Source organism: Tasmannia lanceolata, unplaced genomic scaffold (genome assembly GCF_043159265.1).
Source record: "Tasmannia lanceolata isolate RefF3 unplaced genomic scaffold, GAP_Taslan_0.1 ptg000002l, whole genome shotgun sequence".
Lineage (NCBI taxonomy): Eukaryota > Viridiplantae > Streptophyta > Magnoliopsida > Canellales > Winteraceae > Tasmannia > Tasmannia lanceolata.
In genome coordinates this window covers 58,873,280-58,893,651 of record NW_027518679.1, presented here as the reverse complement: position 1 = coordinate 58,893,651, position 20,372 = coordinate 58,873,280, and the positions used below count along the sequence as shown (strand labels likewise).

The window sequence follows — 20,372 nt, the reverse complement described above, 5'->3', positions numbered from 1 at the left end:
AAAGTAGCGGGCATTTAATAAAACGTGGAAAAAGAGGGGCTGCCATCTAAAAACGAGTGAAAAATAGAGCTTTTAATGCTCCTTAACCCAATCATTATTCATGCAAAATGGTTGAGCCTCTCGAGCAGAGCAGAGGCGAGGCCTCCAATTTCAATATTGTCGTCCTGTTGACATTTTTCATTGAAAAATGGGGGCGAACCACCAAACTGACTGCTACCTCGGTCTAGTTAGTACTCTCAATTTTGCCTTTCTCGTACAGCTACAATTTCAAGACACCTACTTTTCAAAAGGGGGCAGGTAAATCATTCCTTCAATCACTATGAGAAATTATTAACAGGGTGGAGAAGAGAAATAGAGAGAAAGAGTGTAGGTGGGTATTCTCTATTCTGTCCTCCTCCTCCTCCTCCTCCTCTCTCAATGTCGTTGGGCAGGATTGTAGTAGCAGGGATATTTCTGTTGTTAGCCCTCTACTGCGGACTCGATCCTCTCAAGCACAGCGCTGTCTCAAATTTCCCCGATTTCGAAGCCTACAAGGTCGATTTCCCGCCCTGGTCCGAGTTGCCAGCGGTGAGCGACGAGGAGAATCGGTTGCAGAAATCGGAGATTAGGTTTTTGAACCAGATCCAAGGACCCGAGAGTGTCGCCTTCGATCCCCTCGGACGTGGACCCTACACCGGAGTAGCCGACGGTCGGATTCTCTTCTGGAACGCCCACTCTTGGCTTGATTTCGCCTACACTTCTCCCAACAGGTACCTCAATTTCTTTCTTTCTTTCTTCCTTTTTTAAAAATTTATATATATGTAACTCAAGTTTTTCTTTTTAATAAGCTCTTGGACTCTCATGAACCTAACAACTAGTGTTTAACAATTTTCTGATTATGTGCTTTTCTTGTTTTATGTTTTGATTGATGTAGATCAGAGCTGTGTGACCCCAAGCCTTCACCTTTGAGTTATTTGAAGAATGAGCATGTGTGCGGCCGCCCACTTGGGCTTCGATTTGACAAGAGGACAGGAGAACTGTATATTGCTGATGCCTATTTTGGGTTGATGAAAGTTGGTCCAGAAGGTGGTTTGGCGATGCCCCTTGTGACTGAGGCAGAAGGGGTGCCATTGGGCTTCACCAATGATTTAGACATTGATAATGAAGGGAATATTTATTTTACAGATAGCAGCACCAAGTACCAGAGAAGGTAGGCCCTTTCAGATCATCTTTTTACCACGTATCTAGTATGTTACTATAGTTTTAGCCGCTTCAGAAAACATTGATTTTTTTTTTTCTAAATCATCATGAGTTACCAAAAGTGTCACTCAGGGATTAAGAGTGGCAAGAAAAAGCAGATTTTTTTTCCTTTTTAAGATCTTGAAATGTATAGGGATATTTATATTAAGATTTGAAGTGGGAGAATATTCATATATCTATTTAACCATGCTGTCTAGGCTAATCAAATTGTGACCAACCTCTGTACCCTTTTCTAGTTCTACTTTCAGTAACAGGCCATGTATGATGAAGATCATAGAATTCGATCTTGCTGTTCAAGTCTGTTTCTGCTCCTTTTAGGCATTTCTGAAAAGCCATATGCATGGGTTAGTTAATTACCAATTTTTATTGTTTATGTATATCATATAAGAATCTGTAAATAGATAGCTTAAAAATGTGGTGTCTGCTCAAATGTGCTCGATCACTCCTTTTAGCTGCATCTTAGTGAGCTGCAACTAAGGCTGAGGATGTGGACGGGCTGATGGAGAACTTCTGGTGTTATTCAGTTAATGCTCCTTGAATAATCGCACCAACCATCATCCAAAGAGAGCGAATCAGTTTCCACCTTGGGTGTAATTTAAGCTCAGAAGGTTTGTAGTATATGCTTGTTGAGGAGAATGCACTTTGAAGAAAGATTAATGGACTGTGATAGTCTTCCTTTTAGTAAGAGTGCACCTTTCTTAGATCTGGAGTCATGATCTACATCAGTTGGTGTGGTACCTCAATTCTGATTTTATATTTTTTCCATTTTTGAATGGTATCGGATTTTTTAATTCAGCCCAGCAGGCCAGTTCGGTCGATTTTGTACAACTGTTGGGTTTTCATTGTCTCAGCTTATTGTTACATGGAAATTGAGAGATAGTTTCTAGAGCTGATTCCAAGTTCTGCCCAAAATTTGACATGTTGAATTTGCGCTATTGAGATTCAATTCCTCAATGGGCTTGCTTCCCCTGTAAAGAGCCTATAGCAATTCTGAGATCAACTGTTCTCATTCTCTACTGTTTTTTTTGACATGATGTCTGTAATCTGTATATTACTATATTTCAATCTATGATCGATGGCTACCAATTAAGCTTTATTGTCTCTTGTCATATGAATCTAGCTCTTTGGTGGGTCTCACTGATGGATTTACAATGTTGTGCTTTTTCACCTGTTATTGGAACATTGTTGTTATTACTAAATTTGTGTGTGCTGAACATGATGCTTATCTAGTTTATTTTATTTTCCTCGTAGATCTATATATAAGGCATTTCTAACTTTGTTCATGCTTTTAGGAACTTCATGCAGCTGGTTTTCGCTGCAGAGGATTCCGGGAGGCTATTGAAGTACAACACTATCACAAAGGAAACCACTGTCCTTCGGCGGAACCTCCAATTTCCTAATGGTGTATCCATGAGTAAGGATGGGTCTTTCTTTGTCTTCTGCGAAGGATCCCTTGGCAGGTGAGTGTCTGAATCACTGTTCTGTATGTATATCCCATAGAAATCACTGACGACTTGACTTATTTTCTCTTAGTTGCTGATTTTTAGCTCATTTCACTGAATTCGAATAATGATTATTGGATCTGCTCTCTTAGTGGTTAGTCTTCATTTCATCTGATCATTTCTGTCCTCTTTACTTATATTGTGGACATAACCCGTGTTTTTCATTTTCTTTTTGAGCGGTTTAAATAAGTCATGTTGTTGGGGTATGTTGTTTCTCCAAATTACATTTCAGATGGACCAAGACTTTCAGTTATGAATCAAATTTCATTTGCATACTGTGTATTTTTTCTTAATTTTTCTATTTTCATCCTGTAACTGGGAATTGATGGATGAGGTTCAAGTATGGAAGGTTTTTTGCTGAAAGAAACCTTTGAGGAGGAGAGTCCAGGTGTCTTTATCCTATCCCTTTATAGAGAGAGCAGAAGAAATGATGTTAGTATAGTCGTATCCAAGGTTTCAGGTTTCCGTTTCAGTTGTGATGGAAATTTTATAAAATCACAGAAATGTATTGAAACATGCTCAAATGATGGACATTTAAGATGAAACTTTAGGAAGTGCTATAATAAGTATAAATATTAACACATAATTTATATACTGTACCACAATTCACTGGAAATTCATATAAATATAATTGTGTAACATTTACTTGTATAGCCCTCTGCAAAGCAGGGGTAAGGCTGGTGGTCTCAGGTTCGAGTCATGGAAACAGCCTCTCTGCAAAGCAGGGGTAAGGTTGCGTACATCTAGCCCTCCCCAGACCCCGCAATGGCGGGAGCCTCGTGCACTGGGCCGCCCTTTTACTGGTATAGTATACCAGTAATAAAGGTACGGTTTTTGTTTTGGTTTGCTTTACGGTGGGGATGGAAATGGGAACGTTTCAGTCGTTTCGTATCGATTTCAATGTAAATTTAAAACCATGGTCGTGTCTCCTTTGGTCAAGATGTGGATGTCATGCTTGTTGGATAAATGGGAATGCTAACGATAGCTGCTTGTCAAGGAGATTTCAAGCAGTTTCTCTAAGGAGCAATATGAAAGACGGGCTTTTGGTCAATAAACATCATATTTCCTAGAAGGTGGGGGTACTGTCTTTGCTCTATCAGAACCCCTAAATCTGAAGGCAAGTAAATCCATTCAACAAGCGCAGAACAAGGGTTATCAGTTGTGTCATTGAAGTTGTATCTTGCAGGGAGGTCACTCGCCTTCCTAGGTGTTTGGTGGAAGGCTTTCCTTGAAAGGAGCCTCAAGGAGGGTGTTTGAGGGAGTGCACAAGGATAAAATGAGATAAAGGAGAATTTTTTTTTTTTTTGAAAGTTGACATATTTCATTAATTCTCAGAAAAGCATTCGGGACCAGAGGTCCAAGCCTGCATTAGAAGAGAAAAAACATGAATATTGGCCTAGGTATACCTGTAACCAATAAAGTATACACATCGAACAAAAAGTCAAGATTATCCCTTTCCTCCCTTTATCCTATCTTTCTGATATTATCCATTACGTATTTAAAGATATTCATCCCACAACCTTTTCCGAACCTCATTTCCTTGATTGGGTAATGATGAAGATTCCAGACCAGAATGCCTCCATTTAGCGAAAGACCATAATCTCTCAAGCTAACATGAGACTACCACTTTCTATTAGCGCAACTAGAATATTGAATTACGATCTCAGAGAACGACCCTTTCAAGGATTCTTCCTAACAATTGTCATACCTTCGACCTATGGGACTGAAACCATCAGCACAAATTTCCACATTCTTGGTTCCAACTTCCGATTTTCCAACAACCATTGTCTTCCCAACCTGTCTGTGTATTTTTAGATAATTTTGAAACATTATGTCTAAGAAGACTGAATTCAGAAGACCTATGTACTACCCCACAACTTGCAATTTCTCCTTAACTGAAATCTTTGGAAAACAACCCAAACTCCCTAAAACCTACATCTCTTCACCTCTCAAAGTGCGTCCTTTATCTAGTAATCCAACTTTTGGTTCAGCCTCTTTAACTCTTTCTATTGGATCGTCTGCAGCTCTTGCTTGCATTGCTCGGAAAATTTCTCTAGTCTTTCCTAGATTTTCCTGATAGGAGATCCCAAATACATAGCCCATTGATAGAAAATCATTAAAGCCTTCCAATTCTGGGTGCTCAAGTTCTTCCTCAGCATTCAATACCAAAACTCCCTTTCCTTTATCTAGCCTACCTAATTCACTAGACTGCCCTAACTAACCATGTTCCACCTCAGGGCTACCTGGCCCTAATCCCTGCACATCTTCATCCAAGGTTGCACGCTTAGCTTCCAAATTTGCAATCGCCAGATGTTTTTCCTCCTTCCATAAGGCGTTCGCCTTTATTTTTCTAGAATCTTGTTGAAGATGGGCAAGTTACTGAGGGGCATATGAAGCTCCTCCTCATTATTCAGGGTGACCTGGGAAGGGACACACCCACGCTTTGAATTGCTGCCCGCTCTTTCAGCCATTGCTTCTTAAGGGGAGAAATTAACTCCCCACTAGGAGTGGGAGATTCCTTCCTTGCCAATTTTTCATTGTATTTAAGAGTTTTTAAGAGAGCCAAGTCTCCGTCCACCATGGCAATTTCTCCCCTCCTTATGCTACTAGTGTCTTCAAAACATGCTTTTCCAGTCATACTCGAAGCAGGTGAGGTTTGCAAGATTCTCAGTTCATGGAGACTTTCCAAATGAGGCTTTTTCTTCCTAATCCCCTTTTTATGATACGCACATTTAATTTTCCTGCCCATAGTTGAAAGGCCTCCGTGGGTAGCCAAGAGGCGAGCGTTCGGTCCGGGGCCTCTTCTGAGATTGCATTTTCGTGCACGTGTAGTCTTCACATCAGGGCTCAAATTCGCTCTAAAAAACCTGTTTTTTAATTTTATGGCCTTCCGTTCCTTGGCCGATTTAAACTGAAAAAATCCACAATATCCTTTCTACCTGCCTTGACGAGACAGTGACAAGATCTGGGGGACCAAGAGGGTAGGTGGGAATTTCGAAATTTGAAAGGGGGGCCACTGGCTCCGATTCGCGCCCAGTGGCCTCTACCACCTTTTCCGGTGGGCAGACCACCGCCGGTGAACCTTTATCAGTGAGAGACTCATCTGGATTCCCAAAAAGAGGAAAATTGTCTTTACCGCTGGATTCTCGCACAACCGACAAAGCTAAAGAATTTATACTATCTTCGGACACAACCTTAATTCCCACCGAGTAAATGGTGGAATCTACCCTTAAATAAATTGAATGAGGGATGGATTTCCAAAGAGGGGATATAACCAGGGCAGAGGCAAAAGTCAAACAATGAGAGTGATTACCAAAGAGTTGGGTCTCAAGGACCTGACCCAGATGCGTTCCAAGAATCTCTACCGTGGCAGAGGACCAAGCATGAAGTGGAATATTATAAAACCGTAACCGAACAATTTTAGCTCCTTTATTATACGTCGGGAACCATGGCTGAAGGGAGGAGAGGAATCCCCCGAAAGCCTCCCCTCCACGCCGGAGAATAGTTGTTGCTTGGGCTTCCGAACCGAAACGGAAAAGGATCTCCACTGTGCTAATAGCGAAGGGTTTTTCCAGATCTAGGAGGCCCCATAATTTTTTGGCCCAATTCCAAATATCCTCTAAGAGCCAAGATCCAGATTTCAAGTTTCCAATAAGATCATTCTTAAGATGTCTTTTTCTTTCTTCCAGTACTGGCACCAGGCTTCGATCCTCTTCACAGGAGGGAACTTGGGCCTTGGGTCTCCATACTAAATTTGGGTTTTCTCTGTTACGAGGATGTAAGCATTTTCTGCACAATTTGCGTGTACCAAAGTTTCTGTAATTACATTTTGAGCATAACCAGTCACTCCCGTTCAAGGAAGGCCTACGAGATGATTCCACAGGTCGCCGACCAGGAACCTCCCTAGCACCAAAATCCAACCTCCTCCCCCTACTATCCCAATCTCCATGCTTCCCAAAGAACCCACGTGCGATCTCGATGGATGCCATTGGGGCTAGGGGTGCAACTCCGGTCGGGTTGGGTCAGGTTGGCCTCAACCCGAACCCATCCCGACCCGAGTTCCAACCCGACGAGGTTCAACCCGATCCTACCCGAGGAACCCTTTTTGCCAACCCAAACCTGACCCGACCCGAGTTCAACCCGACCCAACCTGAGATTTTAAGCTTAAAAAATAAAAAAATTATTAAAAGTATCGGGTTGAACTCGGTCAGGTTGCCCAAGCCCTCAACCCGAACCCGACCCGGACTCAACCCGAACTCGAGCTCGAACCCGACCCAACTCAACCCAACCCGACTTTTTCCTCGGTTGAACCTGATGGGTTCGGGTTGAGCCCGCCCAAGTTGCACCCCTAATTGGGGCCAATGGGGTCTCTCCAAGCTAGTCTCCTGCCCAAATGTAAATAAAAATCTTCTGCAACAAGGATTAAATATCCCAAGTGATTCAAAAACTTCCATAACAGAGTAGCCGCCACCCAGGCAAGACAAATAAGGCTCCGAAATTCGCTCAAGGTTGATTCCACATTCACATAAGAAGCCTGAAGGTTGCTGAAACCCAAGAACTCTCGAAGGGATATTCCTCCGGCTTCTGAAAACGTCCCTAATGGTCATTGTCCATAATCGCTAGGGCTCTTAATATAAAAGTAAAGTGGCTAAGGAGAATTTTTGCATTGTTGTTTTTTGCGGGAAGGATAGCGCTTTCGTGTATGCTGTGATACGGTGGACGAAAAGAAACTAGAAGATGGAGATGCTGGATACATGGAGAGTTGGAAACCATTGGTGACAGTGGGGACTCCTATGGTTGCTCTCTTTCTCAACAAAGGGGTGGCATCTGTCTCATGGCTGCTGTGGAAAAAGGGAGGAACCTTCATTGCTCTAGTAAGAACATTGCGTATGAGATTTTGTTTGGCACAGCTCAGGGTTGCTTTTATACTATGTTGCATCAATATAGATATGAGTGGCGAAATCCAACTGATGGAGACGAGACCCGGATCAAAGAGGGCCGCGAGAGGAGGGAGACTAGGGGAGGCCGCAGATACCACGACTGTTGAAAGGAGGCAGATGATGACGATGATGCCGAGATTTGGAAGATGATGGGTTTTCGTGTATTTTGTTGGAAGAGGAGTGTTGAGAGGAACGAGCGTTTTTTAGATCCCGATAAAGGCAGATTCCTGGACGATTTTCAGCCTTTTCCGCTGATGGGAGGCAAAAAGCTAGGTAATGATTTTGACCTAACACGTAAGACATAATGGATTCCATGTAAGCACAAAATTTTCTCGTAACTATGCAATAGAATAACCATTTTCATCCTTTTCCATAGAAAATGAGGCATTTTCTATTTCCTTTCCCACACAAGTTGCGCACCAGAACGGACCCTAGTAGAATAAGAAGTCAAAGGGGAGGAGATAAGCATTTGATTTTTCTAGAAGAATAGTCGAATAGTGGTAGTGTTTGGTTGCATGGTAGTTGGGGAGTCAAATGGAACTTCAATGCAATATTGGCAACCAAACAAGGAATTGGCATTCATTGGCATTTGAAATTCCAATCAATGCCAAGTGTTTGTGCAACCAAACATACCCTAAGAGTAAGGAGAAAAGAAGAGGAAGAAAGAAAAGGGAAGATGAAGCCATATAAAGAAGGAAGGTGAGAGACAGAGAAAGAGAAGACATGCAATCTGACCGATTTTTTAAGAGATGGATTTCCAAATCTTCCTGATTTTCCACCAGAAATGAGCATGGGCACATCTATATTACGTTTTTTAGTTCATGCTAAGCTACCCTTAATGAAAGGTAGGAGATGGATTCCAAATTGTTGGGAAAGTTGCCTTGTTTCCCACAATGAAGTCGGAAGGCAAAATAGAGATAGTTTTTTTAGGTTTTTCTTAGAAACCCTAAGTATAAAACTCTCCTCTTTGCACCACCACTGTGTGGGTGGCAAGAGGAGGCTTGGGATTGATAGAGGGGGAGAGAGAGTGTGTTAGAAATGATGGGGAAACCAAGAGAAGATAACCACCGATGGGGAAACCATCAGAGACAAGGTTGACGGGAAAACAGTCGCCTAGAGATAAGAAGAAAAGAAAGAGAAAGATAACCAACCAACGATGAGGGAAACCATCGTCTGATGACAAGGTCGACAGCATTAACATCGTCGCCTGAATACAAGAAGAAAATGAGGGAAAAAGATAAACCAACCAACGATGGGGACACCATCGTCTGGAGGCTAGGTCGACGGCATGAACATCGTCTCCTGAAAAGAGCCGACAAATGATGGGGAAAACATCGCCCAGAAAAGAGAGGTCGGCGGGAAAAGATCGTCTCCTGTAAGAGAGCCGACCAACGATGGATATGGAAGCCGCCGCCTGGAAAAGGATGGAGAAGATAACCAACCAACGATGGGGAAACCATCGTCTGAAGACAAGGTCGATGGCATAAACATCGTCACCTGGAAAGGAGCCAACCAATGATGAGGACACCATCATCCGAAAAAGAGAGGTTGACGGGAAAAGACCGTCCCCTGTAAGAGAGTCGACCAACGATGGATATGGAAGCCATCGCCCGGAAAAGAGGGGATAAGGCATAAAGCCGAGAAGACAAAGACTCACTAGGGAGCACAACAACACTCCCTATCGGGCAAAACTACATGAGCTCGAAGATGACGAGACAAGGAGGACAGTATCAAGATAAACAAAGAAATAAGGCATAAAGATGGACAACACGAAGGGACATGAAAACAAGAAGGATGGTAATAATCACCAAGGGGACGAATAGATAACATAAAGAGAAGACGATAACACTCTCCCTCAAGAAAAGACATCATAACAACATAGCAACACTCCCTCAATAAGACAACAACATAACAACACTTTACCAAGAAAAGACACAAAGAACCACATGAGAACAACTTGAGAACATTCCCCCTCAAGTTGAAGGTCAAAATACTTCAACTTGCAACAGAAAAAAAAACAAAGACAAACAAGGCACTACACCTCTCTCGGACATTTCATCGAACACTTGGTGTGCGCCTTGAAGAAGACAAAGAAACCAAGAGAAACAAGGCACTACACCTCTCTTAGACATTTGAGCAAACACTTGGTGTGTGCCTTGAAGAACTACATAAAAGACATGGAAAACAATACATAGAAGACAATGTAAAGAAAGAGATGACATCAACAAAAAATAATAAGAGAACCACAAGAAACAATACAAGACAACAAGAAAAATAATACAAGGCAACACCACCGCCCCTTCTCCTCTCTCAAGTTGAGGCCGAAGACCTTCAACTTGAAATGAAAAGAAGACTTTCAATGCATGAAACCTTTTTGAGACATTTTATCAAATACTTGGTGGGCGCCTTGGAGAGGAAGACAAAAGACATGAAACACAATGAGGATGAAGGACAAGAAGACAACAATCCATACGACAACCCAAACGAGAGAAAGAGAGAGTAAATACGGCTGAGGAAAATGGGTTTGCCGAGAGAGAAACGACGACACAGAAAATACCGAGAGAGATTTTAGGGGTTTGAAACAAAAACAGAGAATTACGAGAGAGACAGTAGGGGAGAGAGATCTTAGGGAAGATTTGGGGAGAAACTATTGGGAGATAAAGAGAGGAAAACGAGATACGAGAGAAAGAGATGATGGCGTGGAGGGAGATAGTCTTCTTCTTTCCTTCTTGAAGGATCAACCCATTGGCTCTGATACCATGTTAGAAATGAGATTAGGGTTAGAAGAGAGGAAGAAGAAGATGAGTGAAGGATGGAGAGTCTCTACTAGGGAGCTCCTCATGTAAATGATGTATATATAGGCCCATCTAGGGCAACATGAGTACAAAGACTATAATACCCTCACTCCTACAAGCAATACCTAAACTAACCTTACATACTCTTCAACAGAGAGAAAGAGGGAAATGGGGAGAAAAGGGTCTTTCTTCTCGAGGTGTTCCTCTTGGGTTTTTCTCGGGTTACTCTCGGGTACGGTCTCGGTTGAGAGGACAAGGAAAAGTGTTATGGGTGTGTGGGTTTCGGGTTGACCCTATTGTAATCCATGTATTTTGTTTTCTCATAGTGGAAGATTGTGTTCTCGCCCGTGGATGCAGGCATCTTCATCTAGGCCGAACCAAGTAAATCTCGTTGTTCATCTTGTGGTTTATGTTTATCTTTTTACTTTTCCGTTTACTAGTGTACGATCGGATCATATTTCCCCACCGGATTTTCTCAACAAGAAACAAGCATGGGCACATTTATATTAAGTTTTTTAGATCATGGTAAGCTACCCTTAATGAAAGGTAGGAGATGGATTTCCAAACCTTATTTATATTCCACAAGAAACATGCATGAGCACATCTATATTAAGTTCTGTAGTTCATGGTCCTGATACTTGTAAAACATGAATATGACTTTTACAGGGGGGGAATTATTGGTAATGATATTATATGGATGCATTACCTGTTCCAAAGTTTTAGGGTATAGCTGATAAGCCTCCTCTCCAGCTCTCCCATGCTGTAATACGCCTCCTGCAAATAGTTCCACTAATGGGGAATTAAGCTTCTCCAGTTCTATATGTAGAACATGACCTGACCCTTGTTATGAGTGTTGGCTGCCTTTGTGAATCTTCTGATTTGCAGTATAAATTAAAATCCTTGGGTTCCATATTTAGAGGAGATTGGCCTTTATACACTTATTCCTGTTTGTGCTAATTCAGGCTAAGCAGATATTGGCTGAAAGGCGAAAAAGCAGGGATGACAGAAATATTTGCCATCCTACCTGGATTCCCAGACAATGTACGAACCAACGAGAAGGGGGATTTCTGGGTGGCAATTCACTGCCGCCGAAGCATGTACACATACATTTGTGGCCTTTATCCCCAACTAAGGAAATTTTTGCTCAAGCTTCCAATTCCAGCCAAGTACCAATATTTGCTGCACATTGGAGGCTGGCCACATGCAGTGATCGTCAAGTACAGCCCAGACGGGAAGATAATGGAAATTTTGGAAGACAAGCAAGGGAAGGTGGTTAGATTAGTTAGTGAAGTGGAGGAGAAGGATGGGAAGCTATGGATTGGATCTGTTCTGATGCCATTTATTGCTGTTTACGGATTGGGGTGAGTTAATCTTTTCTACATTTGAGTTAGATGGTGAAAAACTGTTGCCTATATCTAATATCGTTTTGTTAGGAAAGCACTTGTCTTTTTCCTATTCCAATTAAGAATGTTATGTTCTATTTATTGCATCTATCATGTCATGTTAATATCCATATGATCTTGGGGGATAAAAGATTGTCGTCTGTATCTAATACTTTTTGGTTGCAGAGGCTTGGTCCCAAGGCTTAAATACTCTTTTTTTTCGATTGCGATTCAGAATGCTTTCTTTCAAGTTTTGATTGCAAAAGCTTTGTTCCATTTTGTCTACCATCGAGTTTTTTCAAGTTCAAAATCTGATGTGATTAATCAAGTCTCTGAGTGACTTTATTAGTTTTGTCAGGCTTTAAGAAACCAACACGCACTCTTAACATGTATTGCCTATGTTGTCACTTTCCTATTTTATTGGAAAAAGGCAGAACAGAAACGGCATAGCATAGGGCCTTGGGATGCCAATATGCCATTGTGTGCACCGCAAAATGCCCCGCTACATCTTCGATTAAACATTGTATTCACAATCAGTTTTATGTTAACTCTCAAGGAAAAATCATTATTGATGGTCCAAGACTATAGATATTGATAGACGGACCTGCTTAAATTTATTGGGATGTTATGAAAATTTATGTGGCCTTGCAAGGCAATTGATACTCATTAATCTCATTCTCTTTTACTTTCTTTTTCTTTCTTCTTTTTTTTTACATTTTGAAGGCACGTAGGTGTCAAGAATGTGTGCTGACCTAATTAAGCCTAGATCTGGCCATGGAAAGCACCATGCAGTGGTGACAGGACCATGACACCTATTGATAGAATAGCAACTTCTATATGTGATACTTTGAATATTCTGTTAGGATTTGCTTGAAGAGATCATCACTTACTAAAGATTGTTGATCCTACGTGATTAAGAAAACACTCGGATGTGTATAGGCGCATTTCGGAGATTGGAATATAGAAATCAGCGCTGAAAGGTTTTACATAGATATTTGGATGAATGAAGGGGGAGGAGGGTCCAACAGTTTTCTTCACATATGGAAATAAGGCGTGCTACAGTGTTGGACGATATTGGACTGATTTCTGATGTTCCTTGTGAAAGAGGGGATGCCTGCCCCTATACACCCTATGCACCATTTGGCCCTTCGACATAGGGAGTGTCTTCATTTTCTCTCACTCAATGGTTTACTTTGGACGTGTTCGGTGAGGCTTCTCATTCTTGCCAAATTAAATGGCTGTAGCTTCAGAAAATCCCATTAATCCTCGGTCATTTAGCTTGAAAAAAATAAAATAAGGAAATCATAGAAACAGGCAGAACCAGGCCGGTTGGCAAATGTAATTTCAAAGATTTTCGGGATTTCTCATTGTCACACATAGAGGAATGAGGGTGGAGAAGCGTTACTGAACACGCCCTTGTCTTTTTGAAAAATAAAAAATCACCCATTAACATTTATTTTTGGGTCCAATGATGAGTTTTGGACTCACATTCGATTCTAAAAATCCAAAATAAACAGGGCCTTAAGACAAGAGCCTTGATGGGAAAATTGGGTTGCCAATAAAAAACCCTAATCCAATGTGAAATGAATACCAAAGATGATTTTATTCTGTTTTACACAAATCACAAAAGTGGTTTTGTTTGACAATCTTAAATGAAATGAACTTTCCAGCCAATCTGATTTTAGTGTTATTCAATCCATACAATTCGATTGTGATTTAAACAATTATTTGGGAATCAATTCAGAATTTCACTGAAGCTCTAGCATTGCTTTTCATCATAGAGAAAATGGGACATGCAACCACTAGGGATCTAAACATCCAGCTCTAGCATTGCTGTTCTGAAATCTTGTTTTCGTTCGCTTGGTTTATTTCGTGAAGAAAATGAGTAGCATTCTTTCCAGTGGTCTGTAAGCATATACCTACCCATCTGATTGGTCACATTAGGTGTGTAGTCGCCTTACCAATCACGAATATGAGTGCAGTGCTTATGGTAGGGTTCTAGAGACGAGTAGCTGAGGGAGCAACCTTCGGTGTTGGGATCATTTTCTTCCTCATTGTTTACATTAGGTGTGTGGTCTCCTTGGTTAGCGAAATTTGGAGTTTTAGCCGCAATCTCCACCCTAGGATTAGGGTTTAAGTTTAAGAAACTAACCCTACCAATGAGTTCACAGATGAAATTATACCTCACTTTATCTATCAATCTCCCTCTATAATTTCTACCACTTCGTATACCATTTGAACCTAGGCTTGGATATCAAATATGATGCAAAACTATTAGATGGAAGCACTTTGTTCTTCAACTATGCAAGAATCCTCCTAAATCTAGTCGTATTTTCTAGCCCAAGAGAGCGCGTCTAACGCGAGACGCCACTTAGGATATTTGGGTCTTGTCAAAAACATCCAACACCGATGGCTGTGAGTTTTTTCTTTTTGTTTCTTGTTGCAGTATCGGCGTGTATTGGCCTGACAAAGCTTACCCATCTCTATCCTTCCTTGTTTTGTTTTGGCTAACAACTCTCTCTCTCTCTCTCTCTCTCTCTCTCTCTCGGATTTACTGAAATAAAACTCAAGAAATGAAAAATGTTTTGAGAATATTTCTGGGCAGAAACCTCAGGGATGATTGATAGGTTAAGGGCCTAAGATTATCATATTACTTAAGTTTCAAAGGCCCATAAAAGCACATTCCTTCTAGAATTTTCTAATGTAAAACAAATTTCCTAAATTAGAGAGGTTTTTTTTTTAATATTAGCTGGAAATGATTTGAGTTAGTTAAAAATTTGTAAGATGTATGTGGCCAAATATTTGAGGTAGTTTAGGAGATGCTTCGATGTAGGAAACAATTATGGAAAAAAGTTTTTAATTGTAGGGTCTAGTAGGTTTGTAATTTTCCTTGAAAACTGGGAGAATTTATGATTTTTGAAGAATTTTTCATGGGAAATAAATTTATCAGAATTGGGAGATTCATTTTAGATAGAATAGTTTTTTCTTAAAAAAATTCAAAGCATCAAAACAGAAGCAAAAAACATGAAAGTTCAATTCTGAGAAGCTAAAGAAGTGATTTCAGGAACTCACTTCTTTTTCTCGGTTTTATGAAGAACAAGAATTGCAGCTCCAAATGCTCCTCTCCATATTCCTCCATCTTCGACCTCATTTCCTCCTTTCTACTCTCCATCTTTGCCTTCAAAACAAAACAAAAAAAGAACAACGAAAAAACAGAGAATCAAATTTTCACCTTTAAATCCATCACAATAAATGAATTCCTGGTAAAAAGAATGACGACTGAAAATTTTACCCAAGAATCATGCCAGAAACATGAAGGAGCTTCAGATCATTAAATTCGTCATACGTACAATTAATTTCTCCTCACTGATCGATCTAAGCTTTAAAATCAATAAATATGAAGAAAGCAACAGAGGCTACTAATCTGAGAAAATTTACCTGAATAAAGATTACAGAGGAAACAGAGAGCAATTTTTAGAAGGAAATGTTTCTGAAATTCGTAGGTGGAGAGGACACATTTTCAAATGAAAAAAAAGAGTAAAGCTTACTGGAAAAGGATTTTGAATAAAAAAAGGTGGGAAACTAAAAGCAAAAGCAAACCTTTAAACCAACCTTAAAACCAATTCTTGGGGCTGACAACTTTGAATCCAGGTGTCATTGAAATGACTATTTTGCCCTTCCGTGCTTCTGGGGCTATACACCTTGAATTAATTCTTTTCATCTATTGAGAACTGTTTGTCTGACATGGTTAACCACTCCTGTTTTCCTTTTGCATTTTCTGAAATGACTAAATTTACTCTTGTGATCCACTGTACATGAGCATATGAAGTAGCATTTTCTCCTGAAATGCAGGAGTGACTTCACAACCCATAGATATCCTTGTATCATCAACATATGTGTAATTCATCGCCAAAAAAGTCTCTAATTTGCACTATGAGGCTGTCCATACATCGGATCTTCAGGACATTTAATTTGTTCTCAACTGTCTAGTTTATCACCAATTATGTAAATCATTGATTGAAATGCTGAATCAAAAGTGTTTTTATGTTTGAAACAACCACTTACTCCAAAAGTTTAAGCTGTTGGAGAAGGGGTTCTTTAATCTTTTTTGTACTTTAACAATGTTATTACAGAGAAGGCCAAAGAAGGTGGTTGAACTTTAAAACTCTTTTTTTTTTTTTTTTCGAAACATCAACTTTAAAACTCTCATGATCCTTCTCAACTCAACTCAACAAAGCCTTTGTCCCAAACTAGTTGGGGTTGGCTAAATGAATCCTTTAGAAAAAGAATGTGAAAGGAATCTATCCGGCTCTAATCCTGGCTCTAGTTGGGTTCTTCTACGTGGATCATTTTCTTCCATGATCCTTCTCAAATAAAGAAAATTCAGGGCAGACAGGTTGAGTTCACTTTCAGTTATGGTTTTCTAGAGATTCTTTCCATTTTGGGCCTGAGTTGGCCCTTGATTTTGTTTTGTACTTTAATTGAAGTTGTGTAAGGTCATCATATATATATAAGTAAAGCGGAATCCTCTAAGCCGTGGTGGTGCCACATGTCACCCCTCTCCATAAATATTTCTCCATCCCGTGTATTAAATTCCCCTTATTCCATTTCAAACGTTTCTGTTTGGATTTTATTACTCCTTTAATTTCTTAATTAAACCTTTATTTTAGCAGTTAATTACCCATAATTAGTAGAGTTTGAATAGAATAGGAAAAGCTAAAAGAATCCCTTCCTATTCCAACGCCCCTTCTCTTGCTCCTTAGAAAATAAATTCCTTTAATACTCCTTTATTTGTCATGCTCATCCGCCTATTTATTTGCAAAGAAATCGTATGGTATTCCAAATGGCCGATTCATTTCCTAACGCATACAAATGCTTTTTTTTAGAAGATTTCGTTTTCAAAGATGAGATATGTGTTTTTGTAAGACATGTTGAAACACACTGATGTATATTCTTATGATGAAAGAGATGAGGTCTTTGTTTGGACTAGGTGTGTCACAACTCACAACTCTCTTATTTGCTTTTCTTTCTTTACATACAAAATTATAGTTTCACTTTTTATCTTCATTTTTTTTTGCCTTCATTTATCTTACTGTCATGTGCTCGGTGACAATAAACTGCAGACTTCACACCAAGTCTTGCCATGATCCAAGAAAGGTTAGATCTTGGGTGTTTCTCTTTATTCTCTCCTTCGCTTTGTCTTTTGTTTTATTATGAAAAATAGGATCTTGCTGTATTTGCAGTCTAGAAAGATAGAAAGATAGGCTTTTCCAGTATTCTTTTCTTTCTAATATTTATTAACATGATCATACTCTAAATTCAACTTTAATCAATATGTTTTTCGTCTTCATTCCAGTTTGATTGCATAGGCTGAAGCTGAAGAATCAATTTTAAGATGCACAAGTGAATATCTATGCAAGCAAGTTAAGGATCTACAATCGAGTCGTAGGCTTGATGAAGAAGCTAATAAAATGGAAAATATAAGTAACATTTGGCCCATATTTGAATACATACTTCTACGTCTATGTTGGTTAAATGTAAATCTTTTCTTTCCTCTTTTCATGATAAGGCAACCAAGAGAGATACAGATATCATTACCATTTCCATTTCATTTCTGTTTTTAAAGTTTATATTTATAGGAATTGTGACAGTCCTTTTTCATTTTTTATATGAATGCATATTTTATTCTTTCAAACAGTTTTGAAAGAAGAAAATGGCATATAACATGCCTAGCTCTACATTGGATGCAGACCCTTTAGCCTCATGTCATGTTAGAATATGGTAAAATGGCATGCATCATTTGGTTAATTTTCAGTGGGTCTCAAGTTTGGTAAAATAATACGATGCATGCAATTTATATGATGGAATTGGTAGCTATTTTTCTTCCAAAATTTCTGTTTTCTTGATATATTTGTATTTTGGTTCTCTCCAATTTCACACAGCGCACTGAACATGATTGATGTTATTACCTCTGTCCACATATTATATTGGTTATCTCAAAGAATAATGAAAATAAAAAATGATCTACAAAAAACTATGTGAATAGGACACTTCAAATTCCTGTAAGTTTTGGTTTTAAGGGTGTACGTTAAACATCGTTAAAATTCCATTTATGTTTTACCCATATGACAAGCATTATAATGAAAATATTAGTAAAAGGAAAGACACAAAAAAAAGGTTTTTAAAATTTGTTGTTTACGAAGTATAATGGGGGTAAAGTTGACACAAAAAAAAAAAAGTTTAAAACCGTGGTTTGCTTAGAATGGGCATGATATACTCTTCAAAACACCAAACACAAGGCTGGAGAATAAAGTTTTAACTTAAGATCCGTCTCTAAGCAGCACTATGACAAATCAATGAAGGGATTTGCTTGGGACTATCGCAAAAGGCGTTTTGTGGTTGGGCTGTTGCATGTGAGAGAAGCGACATGGCCATCACATGCTCGGATTTTGTCATATTCATTTAATTATCTAATTTGGTGTGGATATGTTGAAGTAGACTACAAGGGTCTTCAATTGTAATTTTTGAACCTTTGATGTTTATGCAAACAAATTTATTTGCTTATTGTGCTTATGAACAATGATGTCAATGCCAATTTTCTCCTTTAATTTGTTTCATGTTCTCTATTACTTTTATTTTTTCTCATGTTTTATGAATGAAAATGGAAGTTGGTAGCTTAGCTCCCATGCCTCTCCATTTATCCGCTGCTTCGGAAAAGTAAAGAACTAAGGTTTGGAATGGCGGTTTATCTATAAGCAAAGGTGAGCTCTTTTGTTTTTCTTTATTGATGTTTGTATGAGTTGCTTCATTAACTTTTCAATATGCTTCCCACATATTTTTATGAATCATTTTTTGTTTTTGCCGCCCCGTGCAACGCACGGGTCTGCAACTAGTTTACTGAAAAGTCATGAGGTGAATCCAAGTTATGGGCGCTGCCTGGGTTTTATAGATAATTAATGCACATGGACTCTAAAGTGATGTAACAATAAGAGAAATCTTCCTTTGGGATTGAAGTTGCATGTAAAACTAAATTTATCGCTATTTTTTTTATTACTGCAGTATGTAGTGTCGTATATCATATTTTCTTGGATGCATTTTCTCTATGATTCTTATAAGAACTAGGAATATTGGAACGTTGATAAACTAGGTTTGGTACCTAAGACACCTTGCTTAGTATGCTACTGTTCTCGGGGGGTTCTTCCTCTGTTCTTTGCTTTTGTAATTGTGGAGTGATTTCCCTCGTGTGGCTGAGTGAACGGACTTCATATGTTGCCAGGCCAGTTGAATTGGTGGAATCCAAAACGGAGTACACAGGATGATGTCTTGAATGAGATGTTGAAAGGCTCATTACCGTCCTCTGGACTCGAACCCTTTTCTTTCCCTGGGCTCCGTAACGACATGGAAGTTCTTGAACGGAATATGCTTGGTGGCCTCAGTCGTTTCCTCGACGCAGCAGAAGAGATGAAGAATGGATTCTTCCAGGCTATTGGTTCACCCTCTGTTCATCATGACAGGGAGGAGTCATGGTTCAATCGGCAGAAGACATTGGATGGAGCACTCGAGAAAGAAACTTCGAGACAGAGGAATGAATCTGCGTACACTGAATTCTCTGGGCAACTTAGAGATGTTTGAATTCGCTTTTAATTTCTCCCATCACTTTAACAAATAAGAATTTTCTCTATTGTCTAGGTGACGCAGGATGAGCGTGCGATCCATGACGATCGGTTAAAAAATAACAAAACCCTGCTCCCATTACAATTCGTACCTTCTTCTTATAGTCCTTGTACAAGACGTAATAAATAAAAAGAAATAGGCAACAAGACCTTGACTAAAGTAATTTCTAATGTAGAATAAGCCTTGACTAAAGTGATACCTAATATAGAGCCTGAGAATTTATGTGATGGGTGGTCGTGAAAACACGTGAAGTCTAAAAAAGTAGGTACTGCCCACTCCGATCCAAACCGTTCATCTATTTGGGCACATTGTGCCCCAAAAATCATTTCCATAGGATGATCCTAACCTATTTACGTTGTGCCCAAACAGATGAACGGTTTGGATCATCATATGGAGTGGGCCGTACCTACTTTTTTTGACTTCACGTGCTTTCACAGCCACCCATCATATAAATTCTCTATAGAGACCTATGTAAAGAAGCGGTAGCTATTATAGAATATCTAAAAACAAGAAATAAATAACAATAAAAGAAGCATTCTAAAGAAAGGACATTGTGGGATTTCTTAGAATGGAGCTATTCTTGTGAAAAGGTTCTTAGAGATAAAATCTTAGATATTCTTGGACATTTGAGGTTGCCAAAATTGCTACCGGTGGGCCCTCTTAGGATGATCCATCCATGCCATGCCATGCGGGAGATAGATTGATTATCCAGAGCATAAATATAGCACAATAACAACCTCTCTTGGTTGTGTGGTCGGATGAACCAGACTGTTGGTGCATATCATCCAATCGTAGATAAGTCACTCTATTTACCCCTGTTCTTTTTCTTTCTGTTTTTGT

General features: G+C 39.5%; 1 protein-coding gene across 4 annotated transcripts; it reads left to right on the top strand.

Moving 5' to 3' along the window:
* LOC143881670 (protein STRICTOSIDINE SYNTHASE-LIKE 3-like) lies at window positions 1-19,192 on the top strand. Of its 4 annotated transcripts, XM_077384907.1 has the most exons (6): window positions 1-749; window positions 914-1,189; window positions 2,532-2,699; window positions 11,439-11,837; window positions 16,982-17,015; window positions 17,215-17,526. In XM_077384907.1, exons 1-6 carry the CDS (start codon window positions 418-420, stop codon window positions 17,230-17,232), a joined length of 1,227 nt encoding a protein of 408 aa, XP_077241022.1. In that variant the 5' UTR covers window positions 1-417; the 3' UTR covers window positions 17,233-17,526. The 4 variants fall into 4 exon arrangements, with proteins under 4 accessions (XP_077241022.1, XP_077241029.1, XP_077241039.1 ...); XM_077384914.1 differs by lacking the exons at window positions 16,982-17,015; window positions 17,215-17,526 and adding an exon at window positions 19,135-19,192 and having other exon boundaries at window positions 2-749; XM_077384924.1 differs by lacking the exons at window positions 16,982-17,015; window positions 17,215-17,526 and adding an exon at window positions 18,200-18,233 and having other exon boundaries at window positions 3-749.
* The last annotated feature ends 1,180 nt before the right edge of the window (window positions 19,193-20,372 follow it).

What these genes read in the sequence shown, in the direction of transcription:
- LOC143881670 (XM_077384907.1), top strand. Translation starts at nt 418, where the DNA reads ATGTCGTTGGGCAGGATTGTAGTAGCAGGGATATTTCTGTTGTTAGCC. An exon ending in AGCACCAAGTACCAGAGAAG is followed by an intron (nt 1,190 to 2,531) that starts GTAGGCCCTTTC and finishes TCATGCTTTTAG; the next exon opens with GAACTTCATGCAGCTGGTTT. An exon ending in TGCGAAGGATCCCTTGGCAG is followed by an intron (nt 2,700 to 11,438) that starts GTGAGTGTCTGA and finishes GTGCTAATTCAG; the next exon opens with GCTAAGCAGATATTGGCTGA.